The sequence below is a fragment of the Plutella xylostella genome, chromosome 16 (assembly GCF_932276165.1).
Source record: "Plutella xylostella chromosome 16, ilPluXylo3.1, whole genome shotgun sequence".
Lineage (NCBI taxonomy): Eukaryota > Metazoa > Arthropoda > Insecta > Lepidoptera > Plutellidae > Plutella > Plutella xylostella.
This window is the reverse complement of record NC_063996.1, coordinates 5,699,062-5,719,155: the sequence shown is the minus strand read 5'-3', so window position 1 is coordinate 5,719,155 and position 20,094 is coordinate 5,699,062. Positions and strand designations below refer to the sequence as shown.

The following is a 20,094-nucleotide window of genomic DNA, read 5'->3' as shown; positions in this document are numbered from 1 at the left end:
TAACTGTTCTTTAAACATTTTTTTAAGTAGGTAGATACTTTTTAGGGTGGTGGTGGTAGTAATACAATAGTTACGAAAGTAATTATATGAAATTATAAATTGCATTATTGATAGCCTCAATAGCCTGACACCAAACTATCAGTATCTCAAAGTTCCATCCCCCATTTATACAAGACTATCCAAACTTATTACAACTTTCTTAGGTCTAAAAATATTATCTATTTAACAATCAACAGGAAATTATTTATGTGAGATTTCAAAGATTTAACAAATTACGAAGAGTCAAAATAAAGTGAAGTCAAGAATGTACAAAGCCTGAAAAAGCTCTTGCATGATAGATTAGTGTGCTGAACGATTTTAGATCTATACTTACTACTTTTATATGTGAATAAATACTAGATGAAAATTAAAAATTGGTCGCCTTTATTGCTGAATTAAATATTAAATTATGATATAGTTTCTTGTATCGCTTAGTTTTTACGCAAGTTATACTAATATCATATTATTTTAACATTTAAGTTTATCTTTGGTAAAACTGTTGTTAATTACGGAAAATAAATGGGATGAAATATACTGTTGGATCTAAATTCCTAAATCACAAGCGATTCGGCTGTTTTAAGGGAAAATAAAGTAAAAGGACATAACAACGAAAAAATATTGGTGAAAATGATAACGGTTCCCCACCAAACTTAGTGCATATTTATTTTAATCACTATGATTTATATGTAAAATATATTATTATTGATTAAATCATTAATTAACTTTCACGTATTGAGGGCGATCCCGCCTAGTTTACAAACACTATGTTAGGTTTCACTTGTTAGGTTGCGAACACACTTTATCACAATGCCATCTCGACTTATTATGAACATTAAAAAAATAACATTATACAATATTCAAAACCAAAGTATGATCAAAATACATCGAAATTGCATTACTACTCGTATATCATAGCGCATCATATATTAATTTACTTATGTTAATTATTATTATTACACAAATGCCATATGAAAATTTCACTAATTTTGGATGCAGTCTATCACATATACGCTTTTCATTACACAAAATTGTTTGGAAATTTATTTTAAATCTAAACTAAAAGACCTATAAATACAGTTTGAAGTTACGTTTTTATTACTTAAAACAAGAAGTGCACTTTCTATTTAATGAGAGTCACAGCTTCAGTTAGTAAAAAATGAAAATTCTTTCCATGCAGCCCACCGAGGAACCTACAGAGTTATTGGTATCTCTATTGTTTTATTTAGAACCAGTCAGCTTCGATTTATAAATTATTATTGGATGGAAGACTACTTTTTATATACGGTGGGCCATTTCTAATTTGATCCTATTTTCTATCTATCTATACAATAATTACTTCAATTCATATTTTTACGGCACAGTTAACAAATTGTTGAGGTGTTTCAGGACACTGTATGGTGTCGGTGCATAAAAATATTTTTGGTCTACATGGCTGGTGTTTTTATTGAGACGCAATTATAAACATACTCATAATGAATTCCGATTGTCCCAGCTATACTAGCCCTTTAGGTAAATAAAAATTAAAGATGCAAAAAAAGACGAATTTTCATTGACATGTGAGCAATATAAACAACAACCTTGCGTATTAAAAACAACTTACAATTAAATTAAAATGAAATAAATATTACGAAATTATTCGAGTTAGTGTCGTGATATCTAGACACTGAAGTCTCATAAACAGGTGCCTCTATAAGTTACTATTGCGGCGTACACGTTATGTTAGGAAATCAACGTGTACTGTGTCCGAAATTAGTAAACTTTAAGAATACGCCCTTTGGTTTGTACCATAAATAAAATCATCATCTGAATCTCGTGTAAAATTAGATGTGACTTAATAATAATACTTCATGATTGGTAGTTTTCTACCATATACAGGAATTTCCATGCCTCGTGCAGCATATCACGTCGTGGCTATTTTCATAGGTATGCTTGGAACTACGTTATAGTTTATTACTTCGCATTATTTGAACATATTTCAGGAGAGCATTGAACACTCACCTGAACCATAATAACGAGGTAACTTACAAAAAACTCCCGTCATTTAAATACATGAATTTTTTCGTTGGATTTCACCATTAACTTTGGTTCAGTCAACGTGGGATCCATATAACCATAGCCTTATTAAGGATTCATCCCATGCTTTTTTCTAAAAGAGAATGTTCATTCTCAAGTCCTATCAATATAAGCTAATTGCGGGTATAACTAGCTTTGTACGCAGTTCTAGCGTAATGTCATTTTGGTTTCATATCAGTGCTCCCAAGACAATATGAACTGTCTGGACATCATCACAAATCCTATTTTAGGACACCACTTCACCGGTATACTCCGAATTCTGAGTCGAATACAACGAACATGCTTCAAAACAATTTGTCATTTTGTCACAATATGTTTGGCTTTATTTGTTCAGTTTCAAGCATAGACTTAGTATAATACTATGGTTTCAAGTCTTTTTATGCCGTTTCTTTCGCTCTCTGTTATTATGACAGAGGCAGAATAATTATTTATTTGCTTAACTTTGAAGTGGGTGGTGTTTGAGTAAGTACTACCACCCACTTAACAAGTACGAAACATTAGAGGCACGTTTACCTTATCCCGACTTGAAGTAAGCTTTACATACAAATCTAAACCTTATTTAATAAAGTGTCAACGGTCATATTAGTGGCTTAAGGCATAGTAAACTTTACTTAATTATCATACCACATTAGGCCACTCGTCTTACCACTAAACACACAATTCGTACTTTCACGAAAACAAACAAAATAATTTGTCTAACAACGAACAGATTTCATAATTATTATACTACGTTAATAAATATCTCTTAAACGTCCAATGGTGGTGTTTTCAAGAATTCCTGAAACAATAGAAACAATTTAAGACTTTTGTTTATTGAGTACGTACGCCCGTAAACAGAAAGAAGGCATATTACCAGCGCCGATCGCTTTTACTATGGATAGTTTTCCCGTGCTTTATCAGCGAGGTTGGGCAAAAGTATGAATCTGACAGAATGATGCTGGTAGCCAGCTTTCTTTCTGTGGGTCAACTTATTTTATCGACATCATTTTTAGTTAGACTGCAATTTTATCGAAGTTTGGAGAGCCTAACATAAGCTAGCTAGGATATAGACTAGACGTTACTTGCTTACTATATACCTTATGAGTTATGCTTGTTGAAGTAAAGCGCTTCCACTATTTAAAACCTACAGCAATTTCTTGAATGGCAATGACCTATGTCGTTACGCTTGACAAGCAAGGGTGCTAAATAAATGGATAAGTAGGTCTGAGATACAACGGTATACGATGTAAAATGCTTGCCAAGTAGGTTTTATATTATTATGATGTTTCTCGTATGATGTGATGTGAGGTCAAGAACAAGTATCTACTCTTTTAATATATGTACTTATAAATATTATAAAGACGCGTGCGACCTTCTCTATACCATACCCTATATCTAGACGGTGATATAACATATATACTATTTCTCTTGTGAAGTGCTTTTCTGCTTGTATCTTGGAAGCTACTATGGTTAGATGTGGAAGGCTGATAATTTATTGCTTTTTCGCTTCATGAGAGAGCTCTAGGCCTGTTCTAGTAATTATTGTATTACGCACACACACAACCTGTAGTCCACTGCAGGCCTGCCAATGGTCCTTCCCAAAACATTTTGGAGATATAACAGCACCTAACATAAACATTTAGGGCCCTGCCATCAAAATTGGCAAAATAAATATTCACGGTCATCAAATATGTATGTCTAATTTCGTGTTAAACATCTGTTAAAGTTTTTTTTTATGGTAGATCAGGCAAAATTTAGGACCCTAGAACTCACTCAAGCAAACAGCAGAATAGAAAAACTCACCCAGGTCAAAGCGCGAGCCAGGGGTGGTGGCGCAGCGACTCCCTCGAGCGGTCGCCGTAGTCGTACGTGAGCTCCTCGCCCGCGGCGATGTCGTGCGCGGCGAGCAGCACCAGCCGCGGCCCGTCCACCCACAGCGCCTTGGTGGCCAGGTTGCCGTTGCGCGAGTGGTTTACTAAACGGCCCAGGCGCCCGGATTCGGCTGTCGCGTCGATACTGCGGGGGAACGGTGAGGGTGAAGTTCGGAGGGATGCTGTTTGGTGGGTTTGAGGTTTCAGGTTGAATGAAAAAATTGTGTTTTAGGTTAGTTGGTTTGGGTGATACCCATCTGTGTGAGGCAATATCACTTTGAAATGGGTAGAAAATATGGAATCGTGACTTTGATGAGTGTGCTGTGCTATATCTTAGCTATTTTTATTATCATAGCAAATCTAACATACAAAACTTATGCTAATTAATACAAAAAATAAAATCTTAATATTTGTTACTAACCAATACTGTTGATCACCATGTCTAAAGTAATACATATAGCACCCGGCCTCTGGGTCCTGTGCGTACTTGAGCTCCCGGTCTCGGGCTTCGGACAGGCCCACCAGCTCGCCCGCATACTCCACCACAAACTGACCGCGGCAGAATGCTCTCGTCGCTATGATACCTCTACCCTTGCCTTCAAAGTATGCAACCTGAAATAAGAATTTGTTTAATATACTTGATGTTATACAGAATAAATGCTGGTGAATAACTGAATTACTATGAAAGTTCATGCATATTTTAACCATCTTACCGCAAGTCCATCTTCTCGCTGATCCCGAATAGCTCTTTCCAAGTCTCTCATTTTTTCTGCCATTACACATTTTGATGTCTTTCTCACACTTCGTCTAACAGGGAAATACTCAGTGAGCTTATGATTAGTTACACCATTTGCAACCTTGTTCTCTGCTTTAATAGATTCTACTTTAATACTCTCAATGACAGGAGGGGGTGAGTCAGGGGGTGTGTCAATGGATGTTCTAGGACTTTTTGGCTCTTCTTTGAAATATTCAGTCAATTTGTGGCTCTCGGCTGCGCGGGCCGCAGCTCTGGCCGTTCTGGACCTCAGTGTGTGGCCGTTAGTCATATTGGTTATACCGTTGCTAGTCTTTAAAGGCCTAGTGCGAAGTACAATCTTTTTGGCTGGTGTCACTGCTTTTGCATTTTCAGTCTTAATTGGTGTTGTAGTTATAATTCTGTAAATGGAAACAGAAAATGGTGATAAGAAATGTGATTTTATGTGACCTAGAATCTTATCAGTATTAATGGGTTGCATTTGAATATAGGTTAACTTATGGATAGGTTACCTTCGTTTTTTATAACTACGCTTGGGTCTTGCAGGCTTCTCCTCACACAACTCAATGCGGTGAGGAGTCTTCACAGCCTCGGGCGAAGATACCAAAGTGGTGTTGGCTGAAGAAGTGCATTAATTAATGTTATTTGAAAAAAAGAAGCACATTGACATAATTTAGAAAAATATAAGTAGGTATATTTATGGTGTAAAATATTTATATAGAATTTTTACATCTTGTGTCATAAAAATATGAGGAGCAAGATATATGTGGATGTTCTCTACACTGTTATAATAAATGTATACCCATAAACGCATTGGAATTCCTTCTTAGGTTAAGTGGTGTTAATAATAATAAAAAATAACCTATTATAATGTAAACTGAAGTAGATGAGGTGAACACTTGAGTGTGTATGATACAGGTAGAGCAATATTAATGTTTCTTAAAATGGAAATAACGACTCATCAAGAAATATTAACCAAATAACTATACCCTCAATATAGCTACACATTATGGAGGTAAAGAATGAATTACATTTACCGCGAACAAAGGATATAATAAATTTATAAGGCCATTTGATTTATTATTTATAATGATACTTTACTAACCTTTCACCATATCGATTTCAACTGGATAACATCTACAATTTGATCCAGGAACACCATTGAAGATGCGCTTTTCACAATACAAACAAACTTGTTTCGTGTTACGAATATTTTGTAATAGACCTTCAAGAGATCGTGGAGACAAATCATATGATACAATACAATCTCAATGTGTCACGACTTCGTGTAATCAAAAGTTCATATGCTTACTCTAGTTTCTAAATGTTTTATTTTAAATTACAACATTAAAACCACAAAATTAAAACGATTTATTCTAAAAGACGCTAAAGAACGCGGAGAGCGCGGAGGAATTTTTATAGAAAATGGCCGCTTGTTTTTTGTCATTCACCTTTCTTCTCATTGGTCCATAATGTAGAGCTAATAGACGCTATTGCATTTGTGTCAAGTATCATATTACAATAGCCGTAAAGGCGATAATGGTTAAATCATATGGTAAACTTTTGACAGATTATTAGCCAATCAATTTAAACTTGGTCAAAGCATCATAGACTAGGTACCATAAACAATTGTTATAATGCTGCTGCCAGACTCTCGGCAAAGTAGAGCGAAGTGAAAGTCTCTTTAACTTTTTGACTAGTCTTTAAAAAATATCTTAAGTTCGCAGTTTGTTAAACACGAACAAAACGTAAATAAACTTGAAATAAACACATTATCTTTTCCACGTCGCGCGTCGTGTTGTATAAGTTGGGTACGTGGGCCCAGTCTGTCACTACCTTTACGATGTTTTTGCTCTGTGGGACTTTAGTACTATTTTTTTCGTTCGGTCCGACTTCCGTTGCTCTATGGTGCCGGGCTCCGGCTTTTTTCTTTCATTCAGATTCAGCTCAGCAGCCAGTTTCAAAACAAAACAAAATAACAATATAAAATGAAAACTTGTTATGTTTGGAGCCAAGATTTGATTAATCATTGTAATCGCTTGCCAGCCGTTCCTCGGCGTGTAAGTACTACTTAGTATAATTTTATAGTCAAAAGAAGTAGTATTTCCTTAACCTCTAGCCTTCGACCATTATTACTACAAAATGTAAAATTGGATCCTTGGTTAGTGGCTCATCTTCGGGGCAAGTTGTTAACGACAAGGTTCTTTACAGGCTGAATTGGTGCACAGCCTTATAGGCGCTTACGGATTGTTAAAACATGTCCAGGTTGTCAATTCAAAACCGGCATCTTATGAAGATTTGAAAGATTTTCACTCAGAACTATACTTGGATCACTTGAAGACGATACAAGATGTAGACGATGAGTATGAGACCACTCCTCAAGATGAGGAGTACGGACTTGGTATGTACTTCCATCATTATCATGTACTAAGATCCCTAATCCTAGGAGATAGGGCTTAACATAGCTTGAAGTGTAGACCTCCATCCCATATAGCAACTAGGGCATGCAATACCGCAATACCGGTATTCGTAATACCGGTATCAGGGACAAAATTTACGCTTTTTTCAATACCGGTATTGAAAGTTAATACCGGTATTGAAGTAATACCGGAATCGGACTTTTTTAGGCTTATATTATATTATAATAAAGCGATTAAGTTATAGTATTCCTATGTACTGTGAAAGCGCACTTGTTTCCAACCGTTTGATGCAGTTTTCGGGCGTTTGATATCTACTGTTGTCCATGCGTAAACGGACACTGGATGTAAAAATAATAATTTATGTAAAATTTAAACTCTAATACTCAATTCTCGTAAAATCTATTACAAAAAACTGAATTTCATTGCTTTTTCTCGTTTTATTCTGACCTCTACGACCTTTAATCACAATATATGCCATTTATTACAAGGATGTCTAATACCGGTATTAATACCGGGATCCCGGTATTGAGTTGCAATACCGGAACTCAATACCGGTATTGAAAATAGTTCCGGTATTGCATGCCCTAATAGCAACTCATGACAAGAGCAGATACTTCCTGCTTGTACAGTCAGCAAAATAAATATGTAGTCCACCCCAGGACATAAACACATTCTTTAATTTTATTATTCACTGAGTTATAATATGTATATCTCTTGCTAACTGTATTTGCATAGTAGTTATAATAAGTTCACTGTACAACATTAGTGAAAACAATGCCACAATATGTATAATATTTATTTCATTTCAGGGTATGACTGCCCTCCCATCTCACACATGTTTGAGTTAGTTTCCCAGCTGGCGGGAGGCTCCATCACCGCAGCCCGGTGCTTGACCCTGGGGCTGTGCAGTGTCGCCATCAACTGGTGTGGAGGGTGGCATCATGCCGGCAGGTATCAGTATTGTTTATGATGATAACTAAATTTTTATTATATTTTTGAAATCAACAGTTAGAATCTTTAACACATGATAACTTATTGATAACTTTATTTGAATTGCTAACCTACTGATTTGAATGATCTGGGTCTTAAAACAAACTTCTAAAACTAAAATTATTCCATTGGCTCAAAGACATAAGGATGGAAAAAATTTAGAAGTGATATAATGTATTATATTTCAGGTTTGGAGCTGAAGGCTTCTGTTATGTCAATGACATTGTTCTAGCCATAGGAGTGTTGAGGAAGAAATTTTCGAAAGTCCTGTACATTGACTTAGATGTACATCATGGTTAGCAGATTTATATTAGACTAGCTGTTCCCGCGCGCTTCGCTTCGCCTTAAAAAGATTTCCCGTGGGAATTCCGGGATAAAAAGTAGCCTATGTTCTTTCCCAGGGTCTAGACCGTATGTATACCAAATTTCATTCAAATCCGTTCAGTAGTTTTGGCGTGAAAGAGTAACAGACAGACAGACAGACAGACAGACAGACAGACAGACACAGTTACTTTCGCATTTATAATATTAGTTAGGATAACAGTATGAATATATTTTGATCTTGAATAGTAACCCAAAATAGACATGGCACTGTTCATTTGCTACAGAGATATAGGCAAGGGCGTACCCAGGTAGGAGCAGGGGGGGGCAGCTGCCCCCCCTAGAAGATAAAATAAACGTTAATTTTCCTGCCAAGTGGGAATTAAAAACGTGTTACTTACTGTGCGCAATATAAAGTGTTGGAAACAAAGTATCTTTTCTTTTTAATCAGATATTTTGATTTAATATTCTTTTATCTTTAATGTTTCAATATAACCCGACCGACCATCATCTCAGAACAGGTATGAGCTGCCCCCCCCTAGCTGAAATCCTGGGTACGCCCTTGGATATAGGATAGAATGATGTTCCTTTATAAAGTTGGCTGTAGTCAACAGAAAAAGATGGAAAACTGTTGTATTCACCTCTACCTCCTGAGAGTCATAATCATAAAACACCATGAAGGATATGATAAAAGAATGGTGCAACTGAACATATTTGATCGTGTTTTTTTTACAGGAAATGGTGTAGAAGATGCATTCAACTTGAGCAAAACAGTGTTCACCTTGTCCTTTCACAAGCACGAGCCCGGGTTCTATCCCGGGACAGGCTCAGTGGAAGACGTAGGGAGTCTGGTGGGCAAGGGGTACTGTTGCAATGTGCCTTTGCAAGCTCATTACTCTGACGAGACCTTTGTATATGTTTTTGAAAGGTTGGTTCGTAATTATTTATACCTACATAATCATAAAGAAAATTGCTAAAATAATTATGATAAACACACCATCTACTTGATGTTATTAATACATTTTGTACTCATCCAATCAAAACTTTTATCAATTCAAATACATATGGATTTTTTCTTTGCCCACCCCACTCTTCCAGAACACTTGACGCAGTGTGCAGTCACTTCGCCCCGGACGCGGTGGTGATGCAGTGCGGCGCGGACGCCCTCGCCAGGGACCCGCACGGCGGCGCCAACCTCACGGAGCTGGCCTACTGCCGCTGTGTGGCGCTGGTGCTGGAGAGAGGGCAGCCGACGCTGCTGCTTGGAGGAGGTATTGCAAATGTGTGCTAGTAGTAAAATGGCTAAGCACTTGTGAAATGACCAAATGACTGACTTGGGTGCTAGTAGTACAGTGGCTAGCCAGCACTTATGAGATGGATGCTTCAGATATAATAAATGCAGTGAGACTGTTGTTGTAATAGTAACACATTTTAGTTCGTCGCTTGCAAAAATTGTCCCAAGTTTCGAACTACATGCTTCGTCCAAGTGACAGATCTTCAGACGCCTCTTTGAGGTCCCAGCGCTACACTTTGAGTTTAGCTGGTTAATTAACTTTAAAGTTGGTAGAAATATATACTTATATCTATAGCCATGCATGCTCCATTCACCTCACATTAAGTATAAACTGAATGATTTTCCATTTCATGCCCGCTGTTTCAGGCGGCTACAACCACACCAATACAGCTCGTCTATGGACGTGCATCACATCTAGAGTCCTCAACAGAAGCCTGTCCGAAGATATCCCCGAGCACGATGACTTTGACGAGTATGCGCCTGAATACACTCTGCCGATGAAGAAAACCTTAATCAAAGACCCGAATCAGAAGAGTTATTTAGACGATATCATCGGAAGAATTAAAGGTATTTACCATAGGTTTTATAATCCTCTGATAACAAATGTAAACCATGAAGAGGCAAATATAACGTGAGGCTTATAAAAGCTCAAGGGAGGGAACTTCTACTGTATATTTTTAACTATGTATTTGGAATTATATTTGTACTTTTATTTGTAATATCTTTGTACAATAAAAAAAAAAAAAAAAAAAACACGCACTCACGCCTTGTACTAATGTACTCCCTTTGCGGGGTAGGCAGAGGTGCATTGCTGCACCCACTTTTCGCCACCCACTTTGTACAATAAAGAGTTACATAAAATAATCAAGAATAATATATTATTTTTCCAGACAATTTGACTCAGTACATAGGACCGCTGCCGCCGCCGTCGCCACAAGTTCCACAATCTACCAAAACGAGGACATGAACCAAAAATCTAGAAAAGATACAGGACAGGACTGAAATTATTGGAAATGAAGGAGAAAGAATACGGTTATATTTGCTCCGACGTCGTTCGAGAGTGGTAAAATTTATCTACCACCCAGCTAGAGCCCCACTGCCATGCAGTTAGTCAGCTGCAAACGTTGCATTAAGATGAATATAGGATGACTGCGCCGATTTGAGTGATGCCACTACCCGCCACCAGTTATATTTTTGAATACTATTAGGACTTAGTGATTGTCTAGTTTTGTACAAGTGATATTTCATGAGAATGCTGCTAATGAATTAGAATTTTATACTTTTATAGTACAAATTAAAATACTTAAATTCTTTTTAGGAGTTATTATTTATACTACATACTTTCAATGAAAAAATACATAATTCGGAAAAATATTTATTTATACGTTCTTAGGGAACTAAGCATACCTAAGTGAAAAATTTAAAAGCCATCTAAGTACAGTCACGATACTCAAGATCAAGAATCACAAGGGCTTGTTTAGTAAATGGAATTGATTATAAATAAAAAAGACACATACTACATACTATGAAAATAAAACCACCGCCAAAAAATAAAAACAATGATGGTATGTATCGTGGAGGTACTTCAGAGATAATAACTGGGTATTACCCGTGCAGATAAAGAAACAATATTATAATATCGGCCGAGAAAATGGCCAAGAACTAGGTATTTGCGAGTGGTTAGTGAAAAATGTGATGCTGTAAGTGGTCATGCAAATGCAAGATATCATTAATCAAAATCGATGCTTGTACAATTAGTTTTCTAATATTTCAACTCGTGCTAAAGTAAAAAACAATTATCAAGCTAGGGTATCTACAAGAACTGCATTTTTTATAGAGTTAGTTACATGCATGTATGCAATCTTTACATTCAATAGTGTTTACAAAATGTATTTACATTTATTTGCACAGCACTATCACATGATCTAGGTACTACACATCGTTAACTATATTTCGAAACAATTTCTTTTAATTTGTCAATGAAATGAGTCCTCAAAAGTGTACCAGACCGTAACTAGCTGAAGCTAAAACATTCAAATTGAAAGGGAAGTACAGTGACACCTCTAATATCAACATACCGCAATCTAGCCAACTCTAAACAAGAAAATATTTTAGTAACAATAAAAAGCACACTTATATAGGAAACTCTCGTGTATTTAAGACAACAGTATCACTGGACAATCAATCTATGTATGCGTGTTAAAATAAATGCCAAGCTTAGTCGGTAGGCCGTTTTTCACTATGTTTCTTAGTGAAGTCTTCCGCATTTTTCGTGAATTTCTTTCTGTCTTTAAGGTACTCTTCGGCGAGCTCCGCGCGCAGTGGGTGTTCCGGCTCAGGGTCGTTTACCAATGCCACTAATGCTTGAATTACTGTAGGAAGAAAAATGTACAGTTAGCTAAAAATTTTGTTGTTTCAAAATGATTAAATCTGTGTGAAGATTTTTGACAAACATACAAAATTATTTTCTTTAGTTCAAATTCAACATTATGATTGTCTGCGTAAATAAGTTCCATATTATTGGCAAAACCAACCAACAGATTGCCACAAAATAAAGTTGAAGTTAAAGAATCAACATTGCTAAAGATAAGTAGTCCAAAAATATAAACGGTTCTACTGGTAGGTGTAGAGTAATGCAAGTTTTTAAATGCCTATCTAATAATAATAAAAAGAAAATATATTTAAAGATGAAAACAATAACATAACCATACTCATTTCATCTTTAAATACATTTTCTGATCACAAGATTAGACTAAAACTGCATGGAATATAATCCCTCTAATCAAATTATAAGGTCGAGGAAAATTCACAACCTTCACTAGAACATATTGTATTTGAAGGATTATGTAGATATAATTTATTTTAACACTGTGGAAATTGTATATTATCAACTGAATTGGAATCAGTAGTGGCAAATCATACAATTACTTACTATAATTTGGGTGTTATTATCTAAATACTTGTTGATAGAAGTTCCGGATTTGAAATGATCACTAAGGTATGTAAAAATTACCTTGATCAGTTTTTGTAGCCGGCTTCCAGTTCTCAGCACTGATGATGGGGAGGCACACCTGGCCCTTCTCGTCAATGTTGGGGTGGTAGATCTTGGTCTTAAAGCTAATCTTGGGGGGCTTGAATGGGTACTCTGCTGGGAAGTTGATTTCAATGCGGAAGGCACCTTTGTTGTATGGGGGGTTGTCCTGTGGAGTATTAGTGAATACTTACTAATGTATACTTACTGCTTTTGATATAATATACATTACATGGAATAGAAATATTGTTACAAAATATGTATAGCAGATTGGTGGAGTTATGAATGTGCTTCATATGGTAAAGAATGATAATAAGATTTAAGTATAGCATAAATATGCATAGATAATTTTGATGTAATAATTATCTTATAACCTTTGAATAAATCAAAGGTTATAAGAATTCAGTGCAATATTATACAATGAGAGGAGAATTTGGAGAGCAATCTAGTTTTACTTACCGGTACAATTAGTCCTTGCCATGTAAGAATATTTGACTCATCAACTTGAATGTCTCTGAATGATTTTAGTCCAGACTGTCTTATATCAGTTAGTTCCTGAAATATAAATATTTGAAGTTGAATCTCACATATAAAACGAAGTAAAATAATGGAGGAATCTTTAATGAGAACAGGCAGACTTGTAAGAATAAGGTGTATTTTGATACTGTCATGACATGAGTCACAGCTCCATAAATGTAATTATTTGGTTAATTACACCCTCATTCACACAAAATAACACATAAGGCCAGATCAACACCGAGTAATATGTATATTTTAATCCGCAAAGCCAAAGAAAAATCGAGAAAAATATTTTATACCTTTTGAAGTCTTCTTGTTGCAGCCATTGTAAGAAACTATTTCAAACTTCCAGCAAACTATAAATTTTAAGAATTACAATAAGTCTTAGTTTTAGTTGTGAACTAGGGCACATTTATAGCATAATTCTATTAGCACAATCAAAGTCTAGCTCAAAAAAAATCACCGTAAAAACGTCACTCACTCCACGGCAAATTTGATGACCACCATTTATAAAAAATAAACGCGTTTTGTTACTGCTATCACCGTATCACCACAGACTAGCGAAAGCTCAGAACATGCGGCGCTATTGCGCTCTCTCCTACTGCCAGAGGGCTGGGTGCCGCAATGACAAAGGAATAAAGATTCCTTTATTCCTTTGTCAATGGGGTGCCGACACATCATCGGTTGTCAGCCGCGACCATAGAACAACGCGGGCTCGGGTGTATTTTATATCGTGCAACACGACGTGCTTGTTCGTATGAATCAGTTATTTATTTTACTCGCTTGATTATCAAGACGATTGCTATAACAAAACGCATGATGTAAAAAAAACATACAGAGCGCCATCTATCGATGAAAAGGGTCCACCACTAAGACCGCAACCACAGAGTATACTTTGTTTGGTTAAACCATGGTTAAACTTGGGTTAAACCCATTAAACCGCTACCATGGAACCATGGAACAATCGTCATTGTAGGCCTCGTGTACCAGAATAATAACTCCCTTACTTAGTTGTATCCTAATAAAACATTTCATACACTAACATTTATTATCTTTCCACTGTATGTAGGTACACGAGAGAATGATTTCATCCAAGAAATGACCCAGTGACTTGTAACTAGAAAATAAAACCCTTCCATTCTTGTGACAACTTTTATTTTTAATACACTGTAATACAATACAATAAGCCTGGAATATTGTTGATATTTATATATGCCATGTAAAAGTATCTATAATAATGGAGACAAAAAAAATACAAATATGTAAAACATTCCATCTAAGCGAAAAATCCGTGGCGTCTAAATGATGTTCTCTGCGAATTACAGTAACAGCGCCATCTAGCGGTGACTGGCGGAAGTTTCTGCTTAGTGAATGTAGAGTTGTTTTCAGTCGTCGTGAGTGCGCTCGTCGTCTCGGCGCCGGTTGTTGCGCTGGCGCCGGTTCCAGCCGCCGCCCTCGCGGTTCTGCCGGTCGCCGCGCTGCCGGCCCTCCCCGCCGCGCCCCGCGCCGCCGCGCTGGAAGAACGAGCCCTGCTTCTCGAAGATACGCTCGTTCGAGTCTACCACGTTGCCGACCTGAGGAGACGATGATCGATTAACATGCGTTTTATAAGAATATGGCAATGGTATCAGTGTGATATAGTTTTAGCTCTTCGTGGCTTAAGACTACCACGCGCAACTGATGTATCTTGCCAATGGAAATTATGTACACCCATAACATTTCGGATTGGGGTGACTCAGGGAGTAATCATGTTCTACGACTTGCGAAAGCCTATAAAACTCCAAAATTAAATATCTTTCAAAACCACATACCTTATCAGCCAGCTGCAGCGCCAAAGCCTGCATCCTGCTCGGCTCAGAGCGGTGCAATATCGCGCACTCGCTCGGATCATCCAGCGACGCGAGCAGTTCCTCATTAATGATCATCTTAGACACCAGCGAGTGGACCCTCTGGCGCGGCAGCTCGAACATGTCGGCTAGGGACTTAAGGGAGAGTGAAGCGTAGACGTGAGCGTAGGTGAAGAGGTAGGTGCGGACCGACTCCTCGCGGATGAGTCGGCCCAGCATCGCGCGCACGTTGTCAGCTCCAACCATCAAGTCCCAGACCTGGGGAGAATGCAGGTTAGTAAAATCGGATTAAGGGGTCCCTATTGCTAATCACATCACCTCTTTCTATGCTAAATATAATTATGTAGAAAGAGCTATAGTTGGAGTCTCTCTGGAGCGATAGAGAAACGGGGTTATTGATTATTTATCGACCTTGCTCAGAGTGTGTGGATTATTGATCTGTGGATATCCCGAACATAATGCAGCCTGCGATTGGTTCACCAAAACAGCAACACAAAACCTCCACCAACGAAACCTCACTCACCTTAGCGTTCATCTTCTCATTAACAATGAAGTTCAAGCACGCGCGCCAGTCGCCCCGCCTCATGGCCCGGGCGGCGGCCACGGCGTGTTCCCTCATGGACTCCGGGGGCCCCACCAGGGCTTGTCTCTCGCTGGCTCGCAGGTTCTGGTAGAACGTCTTGCTGATCATGCGGCGACGGGCGTCGAACTCGTGCGCTGCCATGTACGGGATCTGGGGGTGGTTATTTTATAGGTGTGTGGTGGTAGAAACAAATTATAGTAGCACAAGATAGCTTTTAGTGTTGAAGGCATAGAAACAAACAATATAAAATAACAGACGGGGCCTGTATTATCTCCCTTGAGTCTTCCCTAAGACAGTGCTGTAGTTGACATGGTGTATTGATAAGCTGTAATGGATTTTATTGATGAAAAATCATTGCCACGGCATATTATTACGGCACGTTATTGCGATTCTAATTATACATCAATGAAATAATAAAACATTTCTCCAAAAATAAGATACTTTTGAATAGCGTACCAAAAACTACGATCATGGATGACACTCACCTCAATCAACATAGCGGACACTAAGTACACGCACTCCAACAGCTCTAGGTTAATGTGCATGTGGAACGGCATCTGGCGCTGCTTCTCGATCTTCTCCTGCTCCTTGGAGCGCTCGTGCTGTCTCTGCGGCAGCAGACCTTGGGCCAGCAGCTCCTTGGGCTTGCCCGTCATCATCAGCTCGGCCAGACAACCGTGAGCCTCCTTGACGTTGCCGCGGCGGAAGGCGCACAGACCAAGATTAGCCATCGTGCGGTTGTACAGGATCTGAGTGCTGGGGTCAGAGTGCTGGACCGTCTCTTGCAGATGAGACATGAGGAGCAAGTCACGCGCTTGGAACCAGTTGTCGTGCAGCGCGTGGTGGTAAATGTGGCAGAGAATAGCGCGGGTACGCAGACGGTCGGACTCGTCGTTGCCGTAGATGTACTTGCAGAGCTTCTCCATCTTCTTGATGGAGTTGTCTTCTCCAGCCGGAGCGTCTTTCTTGACGGCGCGGGGGTCGAACTTGTAGTAGAGATGATCGATCTTCCTCAGGTACGCACGGCATACTTCCTGTGGGCTGCCGTCTCGCTCCACTACTTGGCACACGCGATCAATAAGCGCCGACACTCGCACCTCATCCTTCAAACGCTCCACATACTCATTGGAGTGAGGGTCGCACTCCTTCAGCAGCTTCGTAAACTCGTCATCCAGACGCTCTAAAGCAGTCAACAGACACCCCCTGACATGGTACGGGGGCGCGACTAGCTGCTCGTTCTCCTCAGTAATACTTTCGCTCAACACCATGTCTTCGTGAGCCAGCAGTAGGGTGACCATCTGGTCTACGTTTTCAACTAGCTTCGACCAGTACTCCGGCTTCATCGCGTCGGAGACTTTAGGGTTGTAGTCGAAGAGTGCTGCTACTGTCGCAGCGCGTAGTTTCAGCTGCAAGGCATCGCCGAGGTCGTGTGCGGCGGCCACGGTGCGCAGCTCGTGAAGCAGCTCGAGCTGTGCGCGTCGGTCCGTGCGCTTGCGGCCTCGCGCCGCGCTGATCTCGCCGAGCTTCTTCACCACGAGCGCCGCGTCGATTTCAGAGTCCTTGGGGGAATGGAGTGGAATGGTGAGTGGTTTATTTTGTGGTTTGTGGTTCTGTACGGACATACTACATCACTACATCATTATAATATAGGTAAATTAGCTGACTTGAAATTGGCTGGAATTATTCGTTTTGCTTGCGTTAAAGTATGTCCAACCAAATATAACAGAACAGCCTTTGCACTTAGCACTTACGATCAAATACCGTGCTGCACGTAGACGCTCTGTAATGGTTCAAACATTCATATACGTTTTTATTCACTATATTGTCACTGTTCTCACCTTAGCGAACATCTTGGGCTTGTCCGAAGTGGCGGCGCCCTTGCGCACGGTCTCCCACTCGCCGCCGTCGTCGGCCGGCTCGCGCTTGCTGGTCTTGTCGCCGCGGACTCGCTTCTCGCGACGGGCGCGACGCTTGTCCCTGCAGATGGTACCCAATGTTAAATAGGATGGTAAGGTAGAGATAAGTAATTAAAATTTGGTAAAATTGGCACTAATCTTACTGGCCAATCCTTGCACCATAGTGAAAAACCTTAAGCTGTAGCTAGGGTTTGATACCAGGTATGTAAAGACAGTTGATATATCCCTTAAGGTGGCATTAAAATCTATTAAATTTTATCACAAGATGTGGCTATTAAATTATCATTAAACAGTATGATATTTTAATATGTAGGTATATTACGTAAAATAAAGCTTTATATTTACCTGTCCTCATCCTCAACTCCCTCCGTAGTTCTCTTCAAGAACCGCTCCCTCAGGTTGGTGGCACCCTTCCCTTCATCCTCTGACTCGGAGCTGGAGCCGGACGAGCTGGAGCCCCAGTCCATGGAGTCCGAGGACTCGTCGTCGGCGGGCGGCGGGCGGCGCGGCGGCTCCGGGGAGCGCCGGACCTTCACCTTCTCCTTTTCTTTCTTGTCCTCATCGTCGGAGTCGTCGGAAGATGACGATTCTGAAATTGAGGGAGTTTTTGTTAGGTGGTCTGCCTGTTAGTTAAATTGATTGTGGTGATGAATATTAAGGGCTTGTTTTGGAGTCAGGGTAGTGCTTTACACAGGTTATTGCTTGGATGAGCTTCAAAGATGGCTATAATAGATCTTCCACATTTATGACTAATATTATAAAAAAGGATGTGATAACTGGCACCTAATACAAGCCACACATTCTTCTCTGTCTTATGTTTACCTATTATACAAAACACACACGCACTCACGCCTTGTACTACTGTACTCCCTTGCGGGGTAGGCAGAGGTGCATTGCTGCACCCACTTTTCGCCAGAGTGTTATGTTAGTCCCAATGTAATAGGGGGCGGGCCTATTGCCATTTTACGGGCACATCCCAGACCCGAGAACAAATATCTGTGTTTAAACAAATATCTGCCCCAGCCGGGAATCGAACCCGGGACCATCGGCTCAGTAGTCAGGGTCACTAACCACTACGCCATTCGGTTGTCCCGTTTACCTATTATACCTTTTAATAAGATTTGAGGGAAAATGATTCCTAAGTATTATTCCTAAGAAATCCTAGGTATTATTTATATGTAATAATTACCTTTCTTCTCATTGTCATCATCAGGTAGATCAGGGTTCTCCTTGAACTTGGCAATGTCAGCCTCAAAGTCCTTAGAGAACTTCCTCAGTTTCTGCCTCAAGGAGGTGAGAGCCTTGCTGTTCCCTTTAGACATGGCCTTCCTGCTGTCCCGGTCGGACCAGGCACTCTCCACCCAATCAGAGAGCTCCACCAGAGCCCTGATGAAGAATCTCGGTGAAACTCCATTCTCTTCCTTAGCGATGACAGTGGATGCGCGGGTGTATGCCCTCTGGAGTTCCTCAAAGGAGCCGAGTGCTGAGGAGAAGTCTTTGATCTTCTTGTGGTTGCGCAGAGTGTGGATGATGCCTTCTAGCTCCTCATACCGCTTCTCCTTCATGGAGCGCACCACGCGCTTTGTCTCTTCCTCATCATCACTGAACTGTTGTGTAAAAAAAGTATTTTTGTTATTAGTTATAGTTTGTATAAACTAGGCATCTCAATAAAATGTTGAAATTTTAGTATTTATGGGAGGTTTAGTAACTTAGATCAAAATCTATGCCAACACATACAAGAAGAATATGCATTCATAGTGTTATTGTTGTTTTGTGTACCAAAAAGCAGCACAATAACTTCTGATCAATAAGGTTGCCTGTAAGAGATGGCTCACAGTGATAAGGTCGCCTATTGTACATAGGTTCTAGTCTATAAGTATGTTATTGTATATCTGATTTATGTAAGTAAGTAAAGTAAAAAAATATTCTATTCTATCAATACAGATACTTTGTACAATGATACCTGCAGGGCATATTACTGACCGTGTAGACGGGGGCTGGCGCGCGCACAACCTGCTCCTCCTCGCTCGAGCTCTCGGACTCGGAGTCCGTACCAGTCGCGAAGAAACGACTCATCTTGACGAATACTTGTTAATTTACCTGCAAACACATATACTGATACAATCGCTACACTAAATTAAGTTGTAAATGTAAACTAATTAAGGACTACAACGGAAAGTTACACGAAAAAACTGCGAAAATTAAACTGTTGACACGACTTTTAGGTTAGAAGATTTACAACAAAGCCGACGCACAATAACACTATGGTATACCTTCGGGTATGAATAACACTCAATAATCTTGACTTCGTACTGGGTATGGTTGGTAAATTCATGAAAATATTTCAGAAAACTGGAAGATTGTGAGGAAATCCAGCTTGGACTCCACGCACGTCACTTTAAAAAGAGAGAGGAGATGCGAGAGCGAGATAAAATATCAAATTGACAGCCGTGACAT

The 20,094-nt window shown here is 39.3% G+C and overlaps 4 protein-coding genes across 6 annotated transcripts; 1 reads left to right on the top strand and 3 right to left on the bottom strand.

Moving 5' to 3' along the window:
• Positions 1-400: 400 nt before the first annotated feature.
• On the bottom strand, positions 401-6,154 carry LOC105384001 (histone-lysine N-methyltransferase PR-Set7). Its single transcript, XM_038118482.2, has 6 exons — positions 5,822-6,154; positions 5,229-5,334; positions 4,676-5,117; positions 4,384-4,574; positions 3,895-4,107; positions 401-2,890 (listed from the first exon to the last, which is right to left on the bottom strand). Exons 1-5 carry the CDS (start codon positions 5,829-5,831, stop codon positions 3,900-3,902), a joined length of 957 nt encoding a protein of 318 aa, XP_037974410.2. The 5' UTR covers positions 5,832-6,154; the 3' UTR covers positions 401-2,890; positions 3,895-3,899.
• A 366-nt stretch (positions 6,155-6,520) lies between these two features.
• On the top strand, positions 6,521-11,458 carry LOC105394817 (histone deacetylase 8). The gene is made up of 8 exons (XM_048626361.1): positions 6,521-6,776; positions 6,928-7,117; positions 7,946-8,087; positions 8,315-8,421; positions 9,183-9,375; positions 9,546-9,718; positions 10,108-10,308; positions 10,632-11,458. The coding sequence occupies exons 1-8, from the start codon at positions 6,705-6,707 to the stop codon at positions 10,706-10,708; spliced, it is 1,155 nt and encodes a 384-aa protein (XP_048482318.1). The 5' UTR covers positions 6,521-6,704; the 3' UTR covers positions 10,709-11,458.
• On the bottom strand, positions 11,101-13,844 carry LOC105394818 (ubiquitin-conjugating enzyme E2 L3). 3 transcript variants are annotated; one of them, XM_011566739.3, is made up of 5 exons: positions 13,773-13,844; positions 13,591-13,647; positions 13,232-13,327; positions 12,755-12,941; positions 11,101-12,113 (listed from the first exon to the last, which is right to left on the bottom strand). In XM_011566739.3, exons 2-5 carry the CDS (start codon positions 13,615-13,617, stop codon positions 11,959-11,961), a joined length of 465 nt encoding a protein of 154 aa, XP_011565041.1. In that variant the 5' UTR covers positions 13,618-13,647; positions 13,773-13,844; the 3' UTR covers positions 11,101-11,958. The 3 variants fall into 3 exon arrangements, with proteins under 3 accessions (XP_011565041.1, XP_011565040.1, XP_011565039.1); XM_011566738.3 differs by having other exon boundaries at positions 13,755-13,814; XM_011566737.3 differs by having other exon boundaries at positions 13,591-13,811.
• Positions 13,845-14,429: 585 nt separating this feature from the next.
• LOC105394820 (eukaryotic translation initiation factor 3 subunit C) lies at positions 14,430-20,070 on the bottom strand. Its single transcript, XM_038118509.2, has 9 exons — positions 19,911-20,070; positions 19,621-19,737; positions 18,827-19,244; positions 17,983-18,226; positions 17,560-17,698; positions 16,207-17,280; positions 15,662-15,871; positions 15,103-15,396; positions 14,430-14,865 (listed from the first exon to the last, which is right to left on the bottom strand). Exons 2-9 carry the CDS (start codon positions 19,711-19,713, stop codon positions 14,677-14,679), a joined length of 2,661 nt encoding a protein of 886 aa, XP_037974437.2. The 5' UTR covers positions 19,714-19,737; positions 19,911-20,070; the 3' UTR covers positions 14,430-14,676.
• Between the last annotated feature and the right edge of the window lie 24 nt (positions 20,071-20,094).